The sequence below is a fragment of the Phalacrocorax carbo genome, chromosome 19 (assembly GCF_963921805.1).
Source record: "Phalacrocorax carbo chromosome 19, bPhaCar2.1, whole genome shotgun sequence".
Taxonomy (NCBI): Eukaryota; Metazoa; Chordata; class Aves; order Suliformes; family Phalacrocoracidae; genus Phalacrocorax; species Phalacrocorax carbo.
This window is the reverse complement of record NC_087531.1, coordinates 3305145-3331136: the sequence shown is the minus strand read 5'-3', so window position 1 is coordinate 3331136 and position 25992 is coordinate 3305145. Positions and strand designations below refer to the sequence as shown.

At 46.6% G+C, this 25992-nt stretch overlaps 1 protein-coding gene across 6 annotated transcripts in view; it reads right to left on the bottom strand.

The window, feature by feature from the left end:
• PTPRS (protein tyrosine phosphatase receptor type S) overlaps positions 1-25992 on the bottom strand; it is a 172381-nt gene that overhangs the window by 61865 nt on the left and 84524 nt on the right. For all 6 annotated transcript variants that reach the window (XM_064469634.1, XM_064469635.1, XM_064469633.1 and 3 more), the window contains exons 3-6: positions 21303-21448; positions 20202-20343; positions 11798-11986; positions 2073-2183 (exon numbers count right to left, since the gene is read on the bottom strand). In XM_064469634.1, coding sequence (XP_064325704.1) covers positions 2073-2183; positions 11798-11986; positions 20202-20343; positions 21303-21448 — 588 coding nt within the window. The remainder of the gene's footprint in view (positions 1-2072; positions 2184-11797; positions 11987-20201; positions 20344-21302; positions 21449-25992) is intronic.

Below are 25992 nucleotides of genomic sequence, written 5' to 3'. Positions count from 1 at the left end.
CAGAATCAGCACCTGACAGAGGTGCCAACCCCCGAAAGGAGTTCTCACTTCTGTAAGTCCATCTGCTCTTTAGCGAAGGGGGAGTGGAACCTGTACCAGGTAGAGGAGACCCGATACAAAGGAGCTCCCAAGCTGGAAGTCCATTCCCCCAGCCCACGCTCCCACCAGCCCCGCTCCCGACCTGCTTGCACTAACTCCATAACGGGACTGAATAAGGAAAAAGAAATAATTAGAAGAAGAAAAGAAAAGCAAAACAAAACCAAAACATTTCCTTGCAATGTTAAAACTTACAACTCCTATCCCAGGTGTTCTATAGAGACAAGCATGTTATGGGAGAAACAAGTCAATTGGAAACACAAGAGGGTTCAAGACTCTCTTAAAACAAAAAACGGGAAATAAAATGTGCATGAACTCTCCCTCCCACCAAAGCAAATCCATTTCAGAAATTTGTTACCTTTCCACGGTATTAACACACAAGAAACAAGGAATTAAACAGCATGAAAAACACCCAAACCACAGGCCGAGCTTGCTTACATGGTGTTTTCTGCACTCTCTCGGCCGGCTAATGCTGGCTTTGTTTTTCAGGCAGGCCTCAGGTACGCACAGGCTAACTTGGATAGAAAGAGAGCTATCCACCTGGAGCCGACTCTTATCCAGGTGCGGAGACAAGCAATGCCGTGGTTACAGCCTTTGTCTCCTGGGTAGTTTCCGAGTGGCCAGAAAGGTAGAGGAAATTTATAAATAAAAGAATAATGAAAAAATCCCCACATTTTTTTCCTGTTTCTTTTTTTTTTAAAAAAAAAGAACTCAAAACATTCCAGCTAGGCTGTCTGTGAAGGATTTAGTCCTGAATTAGTCTCACATCCAGATTTACGTTCCCAAAAGAAGAATTTTGGGGCCCAGGTGACAGGGCAAATTTCAAACGCAATTTTCCAGCTGGCCACAAAAGGCTATTTAAAAATTTAGCTTGGAAACATTAAATTATTAAAGTCCTTCTCTCCATGTGCATGTGATTTAGTGAGCGTGAGACACGAGAGAGAGAGAAAGAGAGAAAGGAGTGCACACAGGAGCATGGCTCTGCATTTGACTGCAGAGTTAACGTGAGTGTAGGTGGGAGGTGCTTCCTCTGTCGATGGGATGGAAATGGGAACAGTTTGCTGGGATGTAACTTTTCTTTTTTCCTCCTAATGGCATTTTTCTTTTTTTAAAAAAAAACGAGAAGGACCAGCCCTGCTCTCTCATTACCAAAAGGGTTTTGCTGTGGAAAGATATTAAACCAAAGCTACACACAAAATGTTACAGGTCAGAGAGATTAAAATAAGATAACGAAGCAGAAAGGCTATTGCCCCACTGGGTGAGAGAACATCGAGGGGGCATCAAGCAGAAGCCAATCCCCCCATCATCTGTTCCTCATGCTACATGGGCGAAGGAATCTGTCACTGCGGCAGAGGTGGCTGCCGGCCGCCTCCAGCTTTCTGTGAGGCTGTTCCCACAGCCAGCGTTCGTGCCCGAGGAACCAGCAACAAATTACTGCTGGCAAAGGGGAAACCAGCCGGGACTTAGGCGAGAAGTGAGAATGCACCCTCCTGTTGCAATCTGCAAAGATCCAGGGGACAGAGATCTCCGTGGAGGGGGCTGAGAGGGTCCTCCCCTCCTCTCACACCCACACCAGCAGAACTGAAACCTTCCCACTTCCAGGGAGCAGGGATCCTTTGGGAAGAAAGGGGATTGTGGCCTCTTTGCGGCTAAAGCTGTTCATTCCCCTTTGGGCTCTGCGGGCTGATGCTGGCAGATTCTTGGGCACGCTATTTTGGATCACGCTTGACTTCACCGCAGGTGACACAGCCGTGTGTTGCTGCTCTGCAACTCTGCCGTGGTAGCTGGAGCCACCAGCAACGGTGAGGAAGTCAGGGTGCACCCTGCAAGCTCAGCAGGGCACTGTAAGGATCCAACCGATTACCACCAGTGCTTCCCCTGCGCTCAGGGACAGGATCGAATCAACCAGCTGGGGGCAAAGGAAGGCCGTGGGGAGGGAGAGAGTTGCCAGTGTTGTGAGCTGATGCGCTCCCTACCTCTCACGTAAAGGTTAGCGGGTGAGGAGTAGCGCACTCCGGCGCTGTTGCTGGCGACGCATTCATACTTCCCCTGGTCTGTCTCCTCGCTGCTCTCAATCTGCAGGCCACCTGGGAGGAGAGAAGACGACCGCAGCAAAGACACAATCATCACCATTTTGTTCTGTTTTTAAGAGAGAGCAATAGCATCAGTGTTTGGCTTTCTCCTCCCCTTGGGCAAATACACACCGGGACACTCCCTGGGGGTTTTGGGCTACGAGCTCTGGAAGCACCAAGTCCTCTGCTGATCTCAGCTAACGTCTGTGCTCAGCGTTACGGCTGGACACGCACCCGAAAGGAAGAGAAGACTTAATACCCCCTCTATGCAAAGTGTTACTCTCTGCACTGAAACGATCAGCAAAAGTATCAACTTTTGTGGCTTCTGCAATGCAGACATTCTGCACCAGAGCCATGAAATCAACGTCAATAATCCATATTACTTTGATCCCCAGAAATCTATCAGAAGGCAGTTGACTTTCCCTTGCTTGATTTGAAGCAGTGACCATAAAAATAAAAGCCTTTGTCACCCACTGCCTACGATCCCTGGAGCATTTTTATCACTGCTGCCTTTGTTTTGTGCCCAAAATACCCGACTCACAGGAAGCCTGCAGGAGATAAAAGTCAGTGTGAAAAGAACCTTACTGATAGTGAATTTTGCCAAGGGAAAACCTTGTAAATACTACATTGGAACTTTGAAATTGCCCGTGTGGTTTACACCAACTGGGCCAAAAGGATTAAGGCTTTTCTTAAACCTATACATTATTGCAGCCTATGAGAATATACCCAGAGCCCTTACTAAACACTCCTGTAAGCAAACATGCAGAGATATGCAGCATGTAACTACACAGAAGAAAATTGCCTCATTTACCTCAGAAGGCTTCATCCCTGCAAAACTCCAGTTAAAATACATACTACATAAATAATTCAACAGACGATCAAATGTTTTATGTATTAGGAGTACATGATTATACTACAGATATGGACAGAGCTCACATGTGGTTAGACTCAACTCCCATCTCTGGAAAAAAAATCTTAAATATGAAAACCAAACAATTCCATCTCAGTGTAATGTTATTGATAAAATCTTAAGTGAGAAAAGTGCAAATGATATCAGTGCTGGTTGCAGAAACAGCCTCTTCAGGAAGGGAAAACCAACGTGTTCACGAGAAGGACACGGAGTTCGTGTTCCTCTGTGCGTGCATGGGTGAAAAAGGATGCTGCGTGGGAAGATGTGAGGCTGTGAATTTATGACAAGGATGGGGTGTGATGGTGCGACTCCCGCCAGCATCCACTGAGTCTGGTAGCTCCCAAAGGCAGAACAGATAGCATTAAAAAACAAACAAAAAAAAACCCACCCAAGCCACTAAACCAAGCTAAATTCATTTCAAATAATCTGCGGGTATTTCAGTATAACAGGAGTTAGAAACCAAATAGACTGAAGCTTCACACTGAGACACCAGCTGAGCATATTTCATACTGAATTACAGCTTGAGCATGCTCTGTCATCTGAAAGCTCTACTTCGGTGGAGAGCTGGTCAGTGAGTTTTCCTAGAAATGCCTGTTAATTTAGCAAATCTGTGGGTTGCTTCAACTGGCTCCAGACAAATTTTTTGTGCAGCTCATGAGCATTGCTTGTCTGAGCGTACACCAGGGGAGACGAAGCTACCCTGCAGAGCAGGAGCAGAACCACGAACCGCAGGCAAGCAGCTTCTCCAGGGGAATAAGGACTCAGCCCTTTCATCTTGACCACTGCAGCTTTGCTGGTGAGTGCAATGGTGGAAATTACACTGTAGAGAGATCAATGTCTTTTCTGCACTTGCCAGGAGCCAATAGAGATGATGTATGAAAAAGTAAATCTCACCTACAGCACCTCCTGTTGCTTTTACCAGCAGAGAATGATGGACTTTTGAATTTGCCAGTGTAGATAAAACCAAAGCAAAGTCTTCCAAGGTGTGCACACCCAATTCCTCCTGACCTTCAATGGCAGCTTGAGGTCTAGTATCTTTTGGGCTCCATTAAAAAGCCAATGCAGAAGCTACTTACCACGGGTTTATTTCCTAGAAAAACCTAAGGGTAAGAGAGTGGGGAGGAAGGGAAAGAAGGCTCTGGAGCCAAACAAAGAGTACGCTGAGATGGTAAGAGCTGAAGATCTGACTGAGCAAAGGATTGGAAAGCTTTCACCACCATCAGTGGCTCGGGAGTACTTTGCTCCAACCAGGAGAGGGCCCTAAGTATTTACCAAGCTTTGATAGCATTTAATGCTCAAGATAAACTGCAGTCCTGCACAGTCCTGGAGAGATTAGGTCTTAAAACTCTGCCGTAAATCTGAGGCAGCACAGCCCGAGACGGTATTAGAATAACAGCATCAGTATCACCAAGTGCACCCAGCAAACAAAAAAGGACATTATAACCATATATAAAATAAAGACAGGTATAAAAAAGAAATATCCAGAGGTGAAGCAGGACAACAAAATGTAACAACAACAATAACAAGAGTCCATATTGAGCACAGGTCAATGAAACAGGAACTGAGTGAAGTGTTTGGAGAGTGGGTGGGTGAGTGAGTGAGCTGGGGGCGTCTTACCTCGGATCGGTGTACCTTCTGCAAAGAAAACAAAGAAAATAAGTGAAAAGACTGTAAAACCCCAAACACCTGGACTGCCCGTGGGAAAAGGACCTGAGTCAAGGAAGACAGTTCCCAGTAGGAAACTTCCTGCTCTACCTCATCTTAAATTATGGGGACAGACTGAAGAGGGTTTGGGGTGCTTAAGGCAGGGATGCCCTTTTTAAAGCAATCCAATTCAGCTGGCTGTTGAGAGAGCCTCCATGGCACTTGGCTTGAAAAGTCTTAAGACTGGCTCCATTTTAATGCAAAGAAAGTCTTCAGGCTCTTGGCTAACATTACTGTTTGCTACTCGCAGAACATATGATGAACCTGCGTTCATCTTCATCGCTCCTAGGGAAAAGGGTCGGCATTATGGCCGTGCTAGCCCAAACAGGGAAGGGGACATCCAGGTACCTCACATCACATTAAGAGTTGCAGGTTTGATTCCACCTTTGCTAGCAAATTCCCAGTTCCAAACTTAAGTTATTGGCACAGATGTGCAAGGAATTCAATGCACATCCTTCTCAGGACCTTCAGTTACCCTTCAGTGGCTCGGCCCAGAGACCGAAGCCAGATGCTCTGCACTAAAGGCGGCCATGCTACTGCAAGGGTTACCTCATGCAGCCGCTCTGGAAACTTCCCTAATGCCAGTGCAGGAAGGGGATTGTATGGAGAGAGAGGAGAGTCCTGCTACACTTGCCTGTTGACTGCATCTCCCTTGGGTTATTTTTATTCAAACCCCCTCCAGTTGTCTCTAAGTGCCTAACGTAAGTCTGCCCAGGCAGGTCTCACAGACGAGAGGAAGTGACGTCGTGGCTGGTGAGCCATGCCACAGTCAACGGTAAACTCACTGTCCCCCCGTTTGGCCTCCTGAGGTTGCAATCATCTTCCTTTGAAAACACGGCAGGTCCTTTTGCTCACAGTGGCATTCAAACTTGTCACACAACTTATCAAGGAAGGGGGTTTAGTTGGTTGGTTTTTACCCCAATCCTGAAAACAGGGCAGACACCGCAATTCCAAGTATTGCCTCTCTCTAGGGAGAAATGCAGAAGCCTCTCTGAAACAGTAACAATGCTGGCATTCTGCAGCACCTCCCAGCCAGGGCTTGTACAGCACAGTACACAACAAATATCAGCCTTACACTCTCTCCTCTCCCCCAGTGAGGTACAGCAGCATTATTAATCCCGCTTTATGGATGGGGAAACTGAGGTAGAGGTGAAGCGACTTGCCCAAGGTACCAGAGGGAAGCCCGTGGCAGAGGCAAGAACGGGAGTCAAAGCCTCCTGCGTGCCAATCTTCTGCCTTAACCACCAGAAAACCCCTTCCCTCCTTATCCTTCAGCCCTGCTCATCCTTCTTGTGCTGCGGTTCAATCCTCCACTTTCAGGATGGAAGGTAAAAATATATAGATACTGATTACAGTTCACCTTTATTTTTCAAATGAGATGAGGGAAGAGAGATATTATAGTGTTAGGATATTAGATTCTAGTTATATTCAGCTTCTAGTTAAAAGGTTAGGTTATTTGCTAGAGAAAAGTTAGCATCTAGTTAGGATTAGGAACTGGCTAAGGTTAATAAAGCAGGTTGGTTAACTATCAGGAGAAAGGTTGGAGAGACAGTGCTTGAAAGAGGAAGAGGTGAGGGGAGCGTGTACTTGGGCAGATCCCCACAGAGGAGATGGCAGGAAGGTTTGAAAAAGCGCACGAGAGAGAGAGACAAAGCAGCAAAGGGTTATAGTTCAATTCAGTGGAAATAAAACAGCCTCTGATACATCCTTCTGTCTCAAAACGGGAGTGAAAATCTGCCATCTGTGGCACAAGTCTGGAAAAAGGCTAATAGGAAAAGGGTAAAGGAGGAGAAGAGACCCCTGTATCACCCACCGCTATACAGCTGCTTTGGCCTTGGTGAGCCTGGCCATTTCCTGCCAAGGTTCACTCTAATTGACAGGAGAAACACCCTGGAAGTTAGAGCCATGTAAGCGTAGATACAACAGCAGCCATTGCCTTCTTGGGTCAGTGTAGGTTAGTTATTCCCTGTTCCCTCTAAGCATCAGTGTTGCCCCTGGGAATAGGTCGTGAGCAGCTCCCAGAGAGACTGTCTTGGAGAGCAAGATAAGCCAAGCAACGCCACCTTGGTCTTTCCAAGTCTAACTCTGGCTCGTGGGACATAAAGGTGAGGAGCAACATGTGTTTTGCCAGATGCCCCACACCAGGGATGGAGGGGACAGAACTTCAGTCAAAATGAGATCAAGTAACTCGCAAGGAAAGAGCGGTAGTTTGAATGGCGGCAGGGACACAGATGGTAGATTTTCACTACTGGAGTTTCACATCTAACCAGCTTCGGATTTAATATAGGGGCAGTAGGATGGTGCTAGAAGAGGGCATGAAAGAGATTAATTATTCTGAAGAACTCTGACAGGTCCTGAAAGATTTGCTACAGGGTCGTGGTGGTGGAGGGGAGGCACCTGGGATCAAGCTAGCTTGCCTGGGGCCCTAAATAGTGCATGAGCGAACGCACTGTCCAGGGCAGAATAAGGGCACTGGCTTTGCAGGAAAACTGAAGGAGGAAGAATTCACGCTGGATGCTGACCTTCCGAGTGAAAAGCTGGTTTTGAGATGCCACGTGCATACTACTCATATTGCCTTCCACAGCCTCCCAGGATCTGGAGATCTGCCTATTTAGGGCAAATTTTGAGGCTGCATGAGCCCAGATGGCCAGCCTAGCGTTTAGCAGCAGAGGCAAAAGGCAGCTTAGAGGACTTGCCTCTGGATTATAAAGGACCAAAATGGTGCCAGGCAGAATACCACGTGCAGGTGTCCCCCTCTGTCACAGAGGATAGGATCTGCTCTTCCGCCATCCCTTCCTCTGACTTTCCACCCAGCAAGCTGCCTAAGGATTCTCCAAGCCTTGAAAACAGGGAGAGGACAGTCACCATTGCCATGGTAATGACAGAAAACACATCCCCACCTTCTGTCAGGCCACGTGTGAGAACATGTGTGTGCTATGCTCCTCTCCCGAGGGCTGGAAAGAGCTTTCTATTCTAAACAAGCAAGCAATCATCAAGGGTCTATCTGCGATTTTAAAATGCCGGATCCTGGCTGACAGCTGCAATTGCTACATCTCTAATAACAAAATGGGACTTGGCACACGGAGGAAATGTGACGTGAGTCCTGCAGACAGGCTCCTGGCTTCTCCAGGGACAGGGATGATGGGGGGGGGCTTTCCCTTTGCTCAACCCTTTCCCATAGCCTGTGATTTACAGCTTCAATTTGAAAAGGCCGCACACCCACCTCTCCCTTCTGATAATGCCAATAACCCTGTTAGATGTGAAACTCCAAGACCTCCTGCAAGTGTGAACACAATTATCACCGTTCCAGGGTACAAGCTATTGTGTAATTGGGGAATTCCAGGACAACTGTTGCTAAGTTACAAAAAAAAATCTATCCAATGTTAGGAGGTTCATATTTAGCTGTTATCTCTTTACACACATATATTAATTAGGACGATTATTATTCTTTTTGTAGCCTGCAATACCCCTGCAGAAATTTATTAAGAGGGCAGAATATCCCTACTGAAAGAGTTAGTAGAAGAAATGCATAGCATGCCTCTCAAGAAGCTGTTACAAAGGAATTAGTTTAAAGGGCAAGGGTTACAAATCTGGACATTAGCAGGTTTGAGGTTTTTTGGTTTGGTTTTTTTTTATTTGAACAAACTTACCAAAGGTCTCTGAATGTTAAAAGAGGTGAAAGAAAAAAAAAGGAAAAAATAAGTTTGTTATAGTCAGTTATTTAGAAGACAGAAGACAACAACAAGACACACAAGGTTTTAGTGTTTCTCTGATGTAAGAAGGTGGCTGCAGGCTGCCTCCCGTTATCCCCCCCAGGTGGCACGGTGGAGCAAAGGACATCGCCTTCTACTTTAAATGTCCTGAGACTGCTTGCATCAGGCTTAAGCAGAAATATCCATTTATCTTCCACCACCAAGACCCATTAAACTCTTAGACAACCTGGGTCTCTAAGGCTGAGACGTTCATGTACGTCTAAGGGAAGCAGTGGCCTAGGCAGAGGTTCTTCCCATTCTCCTCTGATTGACAATTCAGCTTTTCATTCAGTCAAACCCCCCAAGCATTAAACGATTTCCAGTTGCTTGGAAAGTTTATCTGGAGACGGAAAGGAGAAGAAATACTGGATAGAGAAAACCCTCTATGGTTAATGACCTATCACCTATTTCTCAATTATATTGAAGACCCATAAAATAATGGGTCCACAGGATGATGTGAATATACTGACCATAGTCTCAGAGGCCCATTTATATTGCCAGCGAAACATTCAGGGTTTTTTTTAATATAAATGAGTACCAAACCTGGACATGGCTACTTGATTTTGCAGAGCTCTGTGTATGACACTGCACTTGTACCTTTTAATGAGCTAATTTGCATGTTTGCCATTAACTCGTACAGTCCTATAAATTCAGTTCTTAACACCCTCCGTAACAAAGCAGCGTGGCTGCTATCCTGATGACTTTATGTCCAAGACAGAATCTGGGTGACTGTCCTGTCCTGCTGCTCTCTCAGCCTGTCCCAGTCTCCATCAGGGAGCAATGCACAGCCAAGTCTTCAGAGACAACACAGTCGCTGGCCTTTAAACTAAGCCTGTTAGCACAAAGTGCAGAGATGAAGTGGTGGTTTAGTACCGGGGTCACTCCTCCTCCCTGCACTCCCACTCGCTGGTCAAACACCTGTTAGTTGGGTGTAATTGTCACTCCCCAAGAAGCTGGGCTGGAGTCATACTGATGACCTGTGGGTGAAAGACACTGAAGCTCATTAGCAGTGTCCTGAAGCATCCAAAGCCCTAATGTGCCACACTTCTGGCAGCAAAGTTTGTTTTCTGAAAAGATAAATGTGTTAAATTAAGCTCTGATTTTAGCAGCACTTGCATCATCAGCGCTCAAACAGGCATCGTCTTGCACATCACACTCGGGTTACAAATACACACTCGAATCTGCTCTGCCGTGGTCTTAAAACTACTCCTTTCCGCTGACTAAAGTACTAACACAGGACAGGTGACCCTAATGTTTTGCATTTTCACAGGCCTTTGTGTCACAGAACGTGCAAGTTTTGAAAGGCCATAGAAGTAGATGAAATAGGGGAACTCTGAAGTCCTGACTGCCCAGGAATCCGCACTCCCTTTCACACAAGCAACAGGTTTCCACCCCTAAGGACAACAGGGATGCTTCAAGGTTTCACTAATTCAAAGCAGCTGTAAATGAGATTAATTCTCAGCAGGTATCTTCTGATTTATCAGAAAGGCCTCACTCTGAGGCTAACCAACTCACCAGAATAAAACTGCAGCACTCAGGTGGCTTTAAGGAAAACACCAGATCAAACCCCGTTAAAGAGTATAAACGCATTCTCGCAAAATGATAAATGTATTAAAAATAATCTGCCTGTGCATTACTCACACTTCAGATCCTGGTCACAGACCGTGATATAATTCTAGTTTACCTCTCATTATTTATGCTGAGTGATTTTTTTTGTATTTGCCCAGCTGTTATGGTAAAACAGGGAGGTCAATCTCATCTGTGTTTGGGGGATTCAACAATCTATTCTAATTCAAAAAGCAGTTTAAGTGTCTGCTCGTAAGTTCACTTCACTGAATAAGGATGCATTTATGCAAGTGTATAAAAGCTACTCTGAACTGGAACTGTACCGAATCTTTTCCACTGGCAGCCCACAGAACCAAAACTCTTTATATAGCACCTTTGCCAAACGAGGCGAGAGAAGAACCAGGCGGTTACATCCTCTGATGTTCGGATCCTGCATTACAGTAGTCAGAAGTGATTTCTTTGGAGGTCTGGGCAGATGCAGTCGGCTATCACTTGACTGGCTGACTTGTAAAATGTCTAATACCAACAGAGCAACCCCAGTTGCTTCACTAAAACCTCTGCTTTCCCTTTGCCTACAACAATGCCATTCTTTTGCCAGAAGACTCTTGAAAATGCCACATCTCGCTGGGCCAAAGGAATGTTCTGAGGAGCTGAAGTGACACTTGCTAGGTCCAACCACACAGATATGATTTCTCTAGGCTGGGTCAAAGTACTCAGTCCAAGCAGTATTTGAAAAGGATTATTTCCCGGGTTAGTTCTTTGTCAAAAGGTAAAACTTCCAAAGCTTGTTTCATTTTTGCGGCTATCAATGGAAGTGCTTTATCAGTAGTACTCAAAAATAACTACACCTGTGCCCTCCTTGCACACATACACACATTCTTACACAGAGACTGGCAGATTTAACAAGGATAAAAACAGCTCCTGAAACGTGAATATTAAGTGATGTCACATCGACACACACAAAACAACAAACATAAAACAAACAAAAGAGCCAGATGGACAAGCAGATGGGGAAAGACAGAAAAGTGACAGGAGCCATGGAGCTGGGGTACATCTGTTCATAGAGATCCACTCCATGGGCACTGCCACCGAGCACCAAGGGCTCACTCCAGAACGCCCACAACTGCTCTCTAGCGATGACTGCAGGTACTGGATGCCGGAGAGATGATCCTGCAAGAGCTGTTCTTCAGCACCAGCTTTGAGAGGCTCAATTTACACCAAGATCATCATGCTTTGACAGTCAGAGGCTGCTTGAGCTGTGGACCCTATACCAGATACACGTGGCCTAAAACGCCATGTCTGCTGGAGTGCTTTTCTCTCTTCCTTACCTAGTTCTCAGTCTGAGGAAGAAACCCTCAGCTCCCACCCAGTCCCCAGTTCCCCCTGAGCTGGAAGAACACCATTATTCAGTGAACTAGTTATTGCATCGCCTGGATGGGAACCAGCTTCCCTACTGTGATGCCCTTTATGTCAGCTAGGCAGTAGGGAAGGCCAGGAGGATGGGTTGGAGGGGAAAATACTCCAACCACTCCCTGAGTAAGAACACGAGTCCCAAAAGCAAAGAAAAGCTAATGCCCCAATCCACGCCAGTGGTGCCCGTGTCCATCAGCCCCCTCTTCTGCTTCAGAAACCTCTGAGCAGTCTCTTCACACCTCTATCGAGGTTTCAGTTCCTCTAGTCTCACACAGACACCTTACCTGATCTCAGTTGCTTTATTCTCCCATTGCTCACGCTGGGGTCAACAGGCAGGAAATCTTTAAACCAAGTGATCTCTGGGTCTGGGTTCCCACTGGCCGCACAGAGCATTGTGGCTGTTCGTGTCCGCTCCACCACTTTCAGCTGGGGCCCCATATCAATGTTTGGGAAGCCAGGAGGTAACTGGTCCTCTGGTGGCAGGAACAAAGGAAGAGTGGTTAAACCCGTACTAGGGACGCGGGCAGCTGACGGAGCTGTTCAGGGGAGTACGCTGAGGAGAGCAGCAGGCAGGCTTGCTGCCCAGTACCCTGTGCAATGCAATTTAAAACAAGGCTGCGGTAAACAGTCCAGAGATGGTTTGTGAAAACACATTATACCGTAAAATATACCAGCTTGTCCATTTTTTGTGACTATGCTAATGTCCCACAAGATTCTACATTTAAATTCAATCTGTTAAAACCCTTTGGGGCATGAGAATAGTAATTTCAAAGTTTCTGCAGGTTTTGCACTGAATCCCTCTGTCAGGTAAGTGACTTGCACTTATTCGTTTTCACAGCGGAAGCTGTGCACACATATGGCAAAGATCCCTGCGCTGCAGAGTACAGGCTACACAGGCACATTTAAAAGGAGCGGTTCATCTTCCCCCTCCAAACCCCACAGTACGAAACAAACTGCGCAAGAGAAATAACAAAAGCGACTACGTGAAAAGGCCTGTCAAAGACACAGTGGAAACTAGGAGAGAAAGGAGAGGAAAATATCATCCAGCTGTAGCTACCACAGGGGACACACATAACAATAAGCCAAGTGCTGTCAGGCAGGGTGAATTTTAGATTTATTAATTCAGAGTGCTGCTGCCCTAGAAGAAGAGGGACGTGGCACCAGCACTTAGAAGACAGGCTCAACTGAGCTTCCTGCTTCCTCTCCTCTTGCCTTTGCCTTCACTAATGAGGGCGAGGAGGGCAATCCCAACCAATGCTGACTAATTTGTGATAACTAATACAATACCCCCAGTGCTTCCCCCATAATCTTTGTCACAACCTCCTAACTCCTGCGGAAGAGAGCTGTCTTACGCTGGCTGTTACAGCTCGGGAACTTGCCATTTTCTTCCCCCAGAAAACAGGTCTTTGGGGAAGGGTGGCCTGGAAGGAGGATGCAGGTACCAGGGTGAGATGTTATAGGGATTGTCCGTCACTTCAAACGGGGCACGTTGAGGAATCACAGCCTCGGGAATCTATGGCATTAAATCCATCACAAAAGCAGGTGAGAGAACAGAAGGGAAATAACACAAAGGATTTTAAAAAGGTGGGATCTTTAAAAAAGTAACATACATCACAATCAGCCCCCCACTGAAACCAATGGGAGCTCTCACAAGGGCAGCAGAGATGGGCTGGAAACCCTTGCCTTGGTTGGGAATCATCCCTGCCAACTGCAAACACAGCAAGACCTCGTTTCCTACTGTTGGCACATTACGTACCGGAAGCAATGGAGCCAAGCTACGTATGCCCGAACCCAGAGACAGGGGAGCAAGAGAGAAACCCAGTAGCCTTGCTATGGTGGGTGTCTTCTCCTATAAGAGCAAAGCAGAATCGCCAGATCCCAGTACCGCTCTACGTCAGCACCAAACGTGCACGGTTTGGGTAAGAGCTATACCACACCGCTGTGCCTCACACTCAACTTCTAAAAACCTGTGAAGGTCATGAAGGCAGAGTGAAAGGTTTGTGCAGTGCTCTGATACCCAAGGCCAAGAAACTCTTGTTTAATACCATCATTAGCTGCACAAAGCTACCGCAGAGGAGAAAAGGGCTTAAACGCCTCAATTGTGTGTTTAAAAATGTGCATTGTTTCTTTCCTCTGACCATTGTTAGAGAGTTATAAAGGATCTATTGTGACTCACTGGAGAGTGAAATGTATTAACCACACCTCTCCTCATATATCAAAGGAATCTGACCACAAACAAAAACACGAACCATTTTATAATTGCTAAAATAATACAGATCTCCTAGTATGGCCACACTTACAGTTATATAAAGGCACAGTCATTTCAGTGCGTCTGAAGCACCTCTAAACCAGGGTATTGCATTCTAAATAGAGACATAAACATCTTTAACTAGGGACTGAACCAAACCTTTGAGTTCTCAGTTCAGCAGGCTGTGCCTGGGTATTGGAGCCTCCAAACAGTGTGTGCTCTTGCAGATCACGTGTGCTGCAAAACCCTTGGCCCCCCAGGAGTGAGCTCAGGACAGAGGGGCCCTGGGAGTTGCTTTGCCTTTGCACAGCTTTCAGCCAGGCTTTTAACGTCTTCTCTTCCCTTCTGCTATTTAACCAGGCGGTGGTGTGTTGTTAAGGAGCTGCGGAGCTGCTGCCGCATTGGCTGCAGATGACATCATTATTGATCACTGCTTTTATCCTGCTCCCTGGTGATGCTACTCCACCTGGCTCAAACCCACGTCCATTAATTTCATGAACCAATTAATCCACAGAGAGAATAACCCTCTTGTCTGGCAGGGCGTGTGTGTGAGCGTGTGTGTGTGCACGCATGTGTGTGTTGGGGGAGGCCTGGCACAACTATTATTACTGAGTGTTTCTAATTAAACAAAAATGTTAATCTTGCAGCACAATGTGCAGAATTCCTCTGAGTTTAATTAAAACAACTGCGACTAGAGGCGTGATCAGATTTGAGGATCAGATCAGCAGAGGAAGCATCTCTGAACATGATATATTGCACTGATTCAAGTGCTCAGATTTCCTTCCTGCCAGGAAAGTGAAACTGCCTTCATCCCCTAACAATTGGATTCCCTGTAATAATGCAGTTACAACCTCAACTCAGTCCCCACAAGACATGTACACACATGCCCCGCCACCTCCCCCATCAATCCCCAAACACCAGCCCAAACCCATTACCAAATAAATAAATAAATACGGAATGGTTTGGCCTGTGAATTCTCTTTCTAAAAGCAGCCCAGGCAACTGCAAGAACAAAAGAACCAAGACACAAGCTGAAGATGTTTCAAGGGCACATCTGGGCAGCTGCCTGCTGCGAAAATCATGCTAGCTTACGCAGGCAAATGTTTTCACGTGATGCACTTGCCATATTAGCAGAGCATCCCAAACACCTTATTCATACCTGCTCTTCGACTGAGTTGCTTAAAGCCCCCCCCCCCCCCCGATGAAAAGCTGGTGAAATAGCTCAAGGCCACTGAACAAAGTAGGGTGAGAAACAGTAGGGGAGGAGGGATGGAGAGAGGCAGGGACAAAAGGAGAAGAGTGCTTCAGCATTCATTTATAATAAATCCTACCAGAGGACATGCTCTGTACTGGGGGACATGCCTCAAACCAACCTGGGCGCATGTGCTGACACACACACGGTCATACAGAAAAAGCAAGGGTTGCCAGCTACAGTGAAGGGAGACACTGGTGCTCGCTGTCTCCTTGTCGCTCTAGAAGGTGGCAGCTCTGTGTTTAGATAATTAGCTGTGCTGGAAATGAGTATGATAAAGAAAGATAAAGAGGGTGTTGCTGCTGCTCTTTTTCCTGCAGGGTGTGCACAGTTGTTTAATAATTTAGAGGAGAAGGAGGGTGTGAGCATGTACAGGCGTGCTACGTATTGAATGCAGAAAGCCACAATGAGGATGCTGCCGAAGTGAAGAGGAGCAATTTTTGGCTCTTCTCTGGAGATACGCGGCCCAGCTCATGGATGCTGGCTGGGCTCTAAGCAGTCAGCTATCCTCACCTCAGGGTGGAAGAACGGAGAACACAGAGATGAAGCAGCTTGAGCAACACTAGTTTTAAGTAGAATCAGGATCAAAATCCAGCACTTCTGAAATTTATCTCTGTTTTTTTTTCATTAAGTTCATGACCACTTACAGCTGCCCCCTCCCCAACAGGTATCCTGGCATTACGCACCTTGTGAAATTACATCAAATTATTTCCACCAATGTGTAGGTACCTGTGTCTCAGTTAACTGTTATTTCACAGCAAAGACAATTTTAATACATGGAAGAGTCTCAGCAACATGCTCCGCCTGTTGATTCCATTTATTTTGATCTGAGAGTTTTACTCTGAAAATAGTAATAGCTTGACAATGTTATGAAAAATTTGCAGGCTTATAGACAATAAATACACACTTAGACCTGTGTGTTGGACCCTGTAACAGCACAGGTCATACACTGCCTTCCCTACACTAATGCACCCCCATGTACCCTCCTTACAAAGGCATCTGAGCTAAAATCGCTCTGACATTATTCATAAGCTACGGAACTAATCATCTGCTTTCAACGTGGCCTGGTTTTCAGGTCACTACAAGAAAAGCAAAACAAGTCAAGTTTGAAGAAAGTCTGCCAAGAATTTTTCAAGTGGCAAGGTAACATTTCAGAGGGGCCAGCTTCTCTTCAAGATGTGCTCCTGTGGGACTCGATGCTTTCTGCTGAGCATCTAGAACTGGTTTTTGTTTACCTTTTGCTGAGCTCAAGCCAACAATTACAAAAAACAACAAAACAGCAGGGATGTTGCTAGAACTTTATACGTGCCCACACCAGATGTCTTCTTGGAATAGGAAATATGTGAGGAGAATTTCAGGCCAGAATTGTTAGAGAAATGTATGAATGCTTCATGAAAAAAAATCACCAGGGAATCACCAGAAACCAGTTCTGAAAGTCTGTCCACAGCAGCCTGAATCATACTCTGGTAGTAAGTACCACGACCTTACATGCCTAATAGCCAGTTTTCCTCAATTTTCCAGAATGCAGTCATCATCAGGAAAAGACACCATTGGCCAGTATGCAGCAAGCGATGTATCGGGGCACAGTAAATGTTCCATTACATTTAACTGGATCAAGCCTTGGTTTTTATGGGATCATGCTGCATTTACTAATGACTCACAAAGGCTAACCTCCATGGAACTCACTCCATCAGCTTCAACAGAGCAAAGAACTAACACTGGCCGCTGCTTGAAACCCAGCCTGTACCTCCCAGCAGCGGAGGCAATACGGGCAGAAGGTGGCAGCCAGGCCCCCCTGTGCTCAGCCCACTGGGCTGCTGGCAGCACAGGACAGTCAGTCGCAGCACGAGGATCTCTGCTCAGGCTACCAAAGAAGTGGAAGGAAAGTACAATCTGTATACAGGCAGCAATAATAACACTATTAAAAAATATGTATATCTTTTCCAGGAGCGTGGAGCTTAGAGAAACCACACCAACTGGGCGCTGGGGTACCTGTGCCAACTAGCTTCCTTTCTGCCTCAGTTATAATGAAAAATGACAGCAGCTGGAGTCAACAATAACTGGAAAATGCTTCCCAAAACCACTTTCTCTCCTTTTCTTTGGGCTCTGCAGGAATCAGGTTTGCAGGCACTATGTCTAGCCATCTGTGGAAAGAACAGCAAGTCTCCACAGTCCTATCAGAACTCAGATCCCTTGAGAAACAGCAGGAAGGACAAAGAAGTCAGCAGAGCTGGTGTTAAAGAGACTTTGTGTAAGTTGAACGGTGTCCATCGCAATCTCTGCTTCTCAGAAGCTCCCAAAGGTTTCCTCTCCTGCAGCTTCCTGTTTTCAAGCGAACGCATGTGGATTTCTATCAGTGTCTGATCCAGGAGCGGTCATGTGCAGAGGCAAAAAGGGATTGAGAGTCAATCCCTTCAGCAGCTGCATCTAGAGGGGAAGAACACATTACTTTTTTCTCTTCCGTTCACAAGACTGTCTGCACTGGCGCTGAGGAAATCCCGTAACTGTTCATGCATGTGTCTAGCATGAAGGAACACACATGTATTTCTAACAGTGATTACAACAGCACAGCCAACAGGCTGCAGAATCACTACAAAGCCCATCCTGCAGTTTGGGACAGCTGGGGCCCAGGTTTCCATACTCCACAGCATGCCAATGTAACAGCTTCTCCAAATGACAGCTCACATTCATCTCCAAGCTGTGGAGCAGCCCCCACCTTTATGCTAAGCATTAGTTCTGAAAGTGAGAGAAGAGAGGCAGAAAGGAGGAGGAGGCCTTGCAAGGCAAGATAGAGAAAAGACAAGCAGGAGAGTGGGTGAATGCAGAAGCAGAGAGGAAAAAGAGGGGAATGGATGCCAGCATGCTGAGTTTGTCATTGTGGAGATCCGTGGATTTGTGTTTGGTCCTTTTAACTTTCCCAGCACTTAAAAATGTGGATAAAGAAGAGGTGATCTTTGCTGTGTGAAAGCTAAGGAAAGATTAAGGATGGAGTAACTCCAACTGAGCAGGGAAGGGGAGAGTACGCTATAAAAACTGCTTCCTCGATGCTCTTCAACAACATCATGGCCCAGGCCTGCAGCTAATCACTGCTCCCCTAAACTTCATGAACCGGGTAGCCTAGCTGCTCTTCCACGGCCACTTAACAAAGCTACTGAACAAGGTCCCATTAGGCAAATGGAATAGGAGAGCTTGTGAAAGCAGCACAACACAGGAGCAAGGCACACAGTAATAATGTTCTGGTGGGATCAGCAAAGTGCGTAATTAGTCAGGCAGTGGGGAGATGTAGCTCCTGTTCTGTCATCTGTCTCTCTAGCTGACGTGTACGGTGCTGATACCAGAAGGAAGAGCTGCAAAAAGACATGTACGAAGAACCTCAGTCCCTAAGGACAGTCACTGAGCTCTGCTCGTCACTTCCCATACATTGCAGCTTTCTTTTGGTGGAGAGTGCCTTAAAAATGCTGTGAGAATCCAGGGGATTTGTGAGGGCAGCAGCTGGAGGACAACCTTCTCTCTTGTCACTGCTCGTAGCTAAATTAGAGAGGTAGAAATTTTTAATATGATTGCAGGGCACCTCTCCCAAACTGTCACAGCTCCCAAGGAATATATGGGGATCAGTGTGAAGAATAAGGCTCCCAAGCCCTCTGGGATACCCACAGGCAGACATACTCTTGTCATAAAGTGCTGTTCCCATCTCCTGACAGATACATCCCACCACATACTGCTAACAGAAGGTTAAATGCCATGCCAGGCAAAGGAGCTACACAAAGATTTAAGTGCACCTACACAGATCTGTCAGGCATGACTGGACCACGGGCCCGCACGCTCAGAGGCAGCCAGCGCCTTGACAGCACAGGCAGGCAGGCAGCAGAAGGGATATTCCCCGCTACCAGGGGAGGTCGAGGGCTTTGCCACGTGCCCTTTATGTCTGGTCTTTATTTACTGCTGTACGTTGGGGATTTGCACACAAATTTTGCTCTGCACTATTAGGGATGTGCTCACTGTCTGTTCAAACAAAAGGATTTAAGATGCTCTTGGAGAGAACACGGAAATTGCTGAAGAAAAGGCAGCTGGCATAGAGGCAGAGCTACCACTCTGTCTTATGAGGACCACAAACGGCCTGGAGCACCTAAAACTGTTGTTAGCAGTGCTCACTGCAGAAATAATGGCTCTTTCTGCAAGTACCCCTATTCAAGAGCCCCTGGCTTTTCCATAGCACCTCCTGCTGATGGCTTCATCAACAGCCAACGCTCCCAAGCCAAAGTCCCTCCAGATGCTCTCAGGCAGTCACCCACCACACCCTTTCTGCCTGGATCACTCGCATTGCCCTGTGGTTCAAACAGAGAACACCACACATCTTTTCCCCTAAAATGGGTCAGTTTTAGCAAGCAGCCTAGCTTAGTGTTTCACATAAAAATTTTACAGATCTCCAGGGTAATAACAGTAAACCTCCAGAGGCATCCACAGCAATAGCATATTGTTCCCTCCCCCACAGCAAGTTCAGGGAGCCTATTTCAAACAGATGACATGAAGGAGGCATCCACGTAAACATCCTCTAATAGTGGGGACAAGTGAAAAAAAGAACCAGAACAAGATGGAGAGGAGAACTGTTCTCTTGGAGAGTGCATGGAGCAAAGGATCTCTGGAAAGAGAGGGAACACACCCACAAGAAAGGCAAAGACAGGTCTCCTGCCAAGGGAAGGGGCTGGCATTGCTACCACCTGTGTGAAAGCCCATGCAGATGTATAATCATCTTAGCCTCAGCTCATTAAGTGATTCCTCAATGAAGAAGGTTTTCTTGGGGGTCTGGATGAACGGTGCCACATTTTTGAGGAGAGCGATGGGGAGTTTCTGGTCCTGCTCATAAACCTGAGGTAGGAATTTTTATTGGAGAGGAGGGAAGATCATAGAGTCATAGGATAATTCAGGTTGGAAGGAACCTCAGCACATCATCCAGTCAAACCTCCTAAAGTAGTCCAGTTTTAGCCTTATTTCTTACACAGCAATTTTATGACTCTGAGCTGATAACAGCAAACAGATCTGACAGCTCAGAACAAACTGAAAAAAGTAGGACTTTGTGCCTTGGCCACACGTTCTGCGATAGCCTTCCCACTCATCTGAAGGGAGGGAGAAGCTGAAGGGTCCCTTCTCCCCTGTGACACTGACACGTGGCAGGCAGACATGCTCTTTACCTCGGAGGACGGTGAGCTTGGCATGGACAGTGACCTCCCCATGAGGGTTTTGAGCAACACACTCGTAAATGTTCTCATCCCGGGGAGTCCGGAGGGGCTGGATCCTCAAAACAGCACCTGCACTTTCATCAAATTCAATTGTCTGGGGGATAAAGGGAAAGAGAGACACACACAGAGTAAGCATCCTTGGGTTGCAAGTAGAAGGTTCATTCCTGCTTCTAAAGGAGGCACCAGCACATATACAAGCACACACACTCGCAAACACACTTCAGCAGCTGCCCCACAATCCCCTACACATAACCAACATGGTCAACTTGTCTCTCCACTGACCTCAAGGTGACAGAGAGCTGTCCCATGCCAAACCCTGTCCCTGACCACTGACCCACTGAAACTGCTATGTACGTCTCAAACGCTCTGAAAGAATGCGCCACGGTGACAGTGTGTAGCGTGGGTGTTTGGAGTACAACTGTGATGAAGGAAAAGGAAACAGACCAAGCGAAAACAAAATAAAAAAGAACCCCTGCCTTGTTCCTCCATCTGCATGGGCAGCTGACACCACAAAGCTCCTCTCAGCACACAGCTGCCTGGCAGGGCTGAGTCCCACAGAAAATTCCACAGGATGACCACCTAGTCCTTGTTCCTCCACTCTCATTTCTATCTAAACAATGCCAATTGCTTGGGTCTGGTTGCCAGCAACTGTAATGTTTACTCCAGGCTGTCCCAGGGTTAAAATAATGAGCCATGTATCGGTATGAAAGGTGCATTTACAGAGCTGAAGTAGTACCAACTTAGTTGGGGTTTCTTAGGGAAGGAAGAAGGCAGCTTTATATTATACCTGAGGAGGGGAAAAAAGCCCAACAAAACAAAAGAAAAAACTCCAATAAGGTAAGTGAGCCAAGCTCTCTCTTGCTCTGGAACAAACCCAGCTGTTGACATGGCCAAGAGCTTGCATTTCACTCCTCCTGCTGTTAAAACTCCTCCCCTTCCACACCTCCCTATATTATCGGGTCTGAGAATGGACAAAGAAGCGCACTAGCTGCTTTGTGCCAGTCTCTCTCTCTTTACACATTTGCAGACACAGATTTCAAGGACGTATCTTACCTCAAACCTCTGAGAGTTCACTTTCTTCCCTTTCTTGTTCCAGGTGACCCGTGGCTTTGGGTCTCCAGTTGCTTGGCATACAAAGGAGGCCACCCCTCCTGACACACCAATTTGGTCCACAGGTTTTTTAATGAACACAGGGGGACCTTTAAAAAAATAGAAAGATATATCATCATTGGCAAAAGGAAAGGCAAACTGTAATAAACACTCTTTCTAATTATTAGTAGCATTTTCACTGCTATTCTCCAGTCATCCCAGATGAAGTTAAACCTCTTGGCCTTTTAGGAACAAACAGTCTTTATCTCCATTTTACATACGAAGAAACTACAGCACAAAATGATTAAGAGCCTGCTCCCACAAAGAGATTTCAGTGGGATGATGTTGCAAAGCCTCTTTTAGTTCTAAAAAGTTGACTTTTAAACTGTTTTGCACAGGGGAAATTGCCCTTGCAAAGTCCATCTAATGATCGTTACCAAAAGCTGGTAGAGCTGAAAACATAATCTAGAAACAGTGAATTACACTCCCCAGATCCTAGCAGATGACCAAAACACCAAGGAATGGGGGAGATGTATAGGAACACACTCAAGGCAGGGGGTAAAAGGGGGGAGAAGGACCACAAAATAAATGGAACAGGAACTTGGCACATAGAGATTTTGAGGATGATGGTGTGAAACAGGCTGATGCCAGTGGCTTTAGGATGTAAACCTCCTTGGCTTGTAGCACCTCTGTTTTCATCTGCAAATCTTTCCTCTGGCCCTCACCGATACATTTACACTGCAACAGGTATGCCATCCTTTGGAACAGGCAAGTTGATAGGATACAGCCCCTCAAACGAAAGTTGTGATCATTTCAAAACAATCCAGTTGTCAAGACCAAGAGCATGGCAGCCAAGCCTGCAGTCTCCTCCTGCAGTTCCCCCTTCTCTCTTCTCATCACGAGAAAGAAAAACACGGAATTCACGCTGCTGAAGGAAGAAGCCAAAAGCTCCTCAAACTCCTCTCATAACCAGATACTCAAAGGTGCAGTGATGCCTGAACAAACACACTCACAGCCTGGGGCTGCATTTTAGCCAGTCCGGACCCAAAGGAACAACACTTGATCTCACAGCACCTCTCCCTCACCCCCGCTGCTGATTTCCACCCGTGCCTGACTGCCTTCAAGAGCACCTCTGCAAGGAGGGGAGAGGATGCGAGGATGGGCTTTCTGACCAAGGAAGGTGCCAAGGGCCTTCTATGAGAGGAAAACGAGGCCAGGAGGGTTCGTGCAGAGCCCATATTGCCTCTACCCTCAGGGAATCCTCCCTCCGTGCTCTAACCTGTTTTCCCTGCACATTTTCCTCTCATCTAGTTAGTTTAAAATTTATTGAAATATTTAAATCACAAGGCCACAGCTGTGTTCAAATAAAATCACTCAGATCATAAAGTTGCCATCTGTTATTCTTGAGAGAAGTAGACTCTGAAATGTGTATATTTATATGTACATACTCAGAGTCTATAAAATAGGATGTAAACAGACTACCAAAGAGCTTAAGAAAAGGGCAAATGGTAGCTAAAGAGAAGTCTCCAGGGTCTTTTAGGGGTCGAAAGACAAAAGGAAGCATTCTCCCCTTCCCTCCCTGGTGTGGCCAGCAGTATATAAATAAAAGCCACTGAGCAAGCTCATGTGATGCAATCAAGCATTTGTTTCCATGCTGGAGGTAAATACAATTTGCTGGAGCTGTTTATGTCCCACCAATGCTGTGTGTACAAAGCATCGCATTTATAAATATCCAAATCTATATTTAGAGGTCAGAGTCTTTGCAATGTTATAGCTAAAGGTTATCAAGCAAGTCCCACTGGAGGCACTTGCACCGGGGAATCTTTCATCTGAGAAAGGCAAAACCAAAACTTTGATTCAGGCTAAAATATAAATGCCCACTTGCCCGCAACCAGACTTCCTTCCTCTCTTCTCTTCAGTTCAATATCTCAAGAGTTTGCAGAAACCACTTCTGAAGGCACAGCCAAGAACATCCAGGGCTTTTAAGAACACTTTATTGATGCAAGTTCATTTCCTAAAATAAAAGCCCCTAATAACCCTTAATACCATACATACATTTAAATGGGTGCAAGCAGTATGATGACGGCACAGCTGAGGAGAAAATAAGGTTTGATTTCTGTCCTAAAGAAGGGGATGGTGCTCCAAAAAATAGTGAACTTGGAGTCATTGCTCAGCATCCCTTTTTGGGGACCTCTGTGGACTCAGCGTGTGGTAACGGGGAAGCTCAGCTGGTCTGTGAACAGTGCTTTCCTGAGTTCGCCGCAATGCTGAACTGCCTACAATGAGCTCGCTCTTACACAGCGAGAGACAAAAGAAAAGAAACCAAACATAAAGCCCTATCAAACAATCTATTAGATTTTGCTACTCACTCGGAAAATCGGTGAAAATCAAAGCTTAAATTGTTTATTTTAAAACTGCCCAAGCCTCTGAGCTCCAGGCTTTGATTCTCCCCCCCCCCAAATCACCCGTTGTGCTCTCCACCTATGCACCCCTAGTCACTGAAGCACTTGTCACTCCAGCCCACGCCAATTGCAGAACAACCCTCTCCCCTCTGGGAAAGAGAAAGTCAGCGCTATCGCAGGCAAAGTGGTGATGATACAAAGCTGAAACAAATTCCTACGTGCTGCGTAGGACTGCCACAGCTCTGCCATGCCAGGTCCAGCTTGCAGGGAAGCATGCAGTTAGAATTAAGTCTTCGGCTCTGCAAATGGCTTTGAAAGCCTCCAAAAGCAGGAACAAGGTGCCATGTGTAAGTGAAACGCTATCAGCCCACTCAGAGAGGCTTATGTGCTTCCCCTCATTTGCCAAGATTGTAGGACCTTGGTTTTAAATAAGTAAATAACAATCAGCGACAGGCATTTTCCAGATGACATACTTGCAATCCAGGAGATTTTATATCACTTCACCAATCCTCCTCGCAGAGAGCTGAGAACACGTCAGTCTTGGAAAGACTGAGTTTGAGTTCCACCTAGGTCCAGTGGTCACAAGAGGTTTTTCTTTTTCCCCTTTCTCTGCTCGCAAAGCAGCAGAACCTGTTTTTTTTTTTTTGCAGTAGCAAAACAGGAATGGAAAAACCTGGAGCTTAAAAGAATTTTCCTACTATGAGTGGCTTCCTGCGGGGTCTGGGTCTCCGGAGAGAAGGCTGAAAAGACCAGATGGCTGCTGCATACCTGTGATTCTTCTCTACAGCTTAATGGAAAGCCATCAAGTCAAACTGAACCTTTCACTCCTGCCCACCGCCTACGCACTTCCCAAAAGCAATAGCCGGGGCAAGTGACACGCTGGATAGTTGCCACAGACTGTAAGGAAGAGACATATTCACCATCCATCCCGTGCTCTGTAATTGCATCCATAAAGATGATAAGCACACTCACTGTCTGCTCTCTGACCTAACCTCTGCCACCCCTTCCAGACAGCTCTGCCCCTGCCCTGCGTCCCTGATCGCTGTCCAGGGCAGCTGATGGGACCGTGCACCCACCCTCCTGGTCACCCCTGTGCAGACAACCTCCAGTTGGCTTCACTCTCCAAAGCACAGGCCTAGAGAAACATGGGTGGTGCTGTTCAGAAGGGGCACGGTGCACATTTGCTGCTGGGATTTTGTGAATTCTAACACAGACTTTGAGAAGGAGCTGCGAGGTGATAAGGGTGGGGTCTGCGACTCCTCCCCGAGGCATGCGCAGTAGAAGAACAACGGTATGACATCAGCCCATGTACAACGGCTCCACACCAAGGCAGCTTTCTGCACAGAAGAGGAAAATGCTGCTGCCTCACCTCTCCTTCCTTCCTTCTTTCATGTGACGCAGAGTAAGTTCTTCAAATGCAGTCATGTAAAAAAAAAAAACACCACCCCAACATCTCCCTGCGAATAATACACAGATAACAAAACAGTCTGAGAAGCTTTACAGCAAGGAAGCTTAAAAGATATAGGAGTGGGGAAAAGGAGGGGACATTTCACCCTTTAAGCCCAAATGCCCCTCAGGAACTGCTGCCATGGTGAATGAATAGCGGGTGATGGACGAGGAGCGAGGGAGACAGGCCGGCCACCATATGCCTGTCTGAAACATCAAAAGCCAAAGACAGAGAAAGGGATGGAGAACCCAGAGGTGGTTTGAGGGGTGGGAGAGAGGCAGGAGCACAAATGGGCTTAACATATCTGTTATGAACTTGCACCACGGATCCTTCTTTGTTGCCTCCTGTAAGCTTGGTCTCCAGACTGAGCTGGCTGCCCCCCCTGCCAGCACTGCAGGTGGGCTTAAGCGGGGACGAGGAGGTCAGGGATGCATTTAACATCACAGACCACACCACAGGGTAGGTGCAGCTTTTTCCACACTACCCGAGTATGCTCCAGCCACAAAATTGGACAGCCAGCCTGAAAAGATGAGGGAAAAACTCGTACCAGCTCAGCTAAGGCAGCCAAATGAAGCCCTAGCAGTGCAGAGGGCTGTGTAAAACCAGTATGGCAGCTACCAGCCCACTTCCCATCTCTCCGGGTAGTTTCAGGGAAGGCTGACCAGAGTTAACCTGAACAGGCAGAAGGAGACGCGCATCACAGTGGGGAAATACTGACTTCCCTGGGCCTTTCTGAGGCAAAATTGATTCTCAAAGCCTTTCGCGCCAGCCTGCCAGATCGATACCCTGACATCCTCCCAGCTGC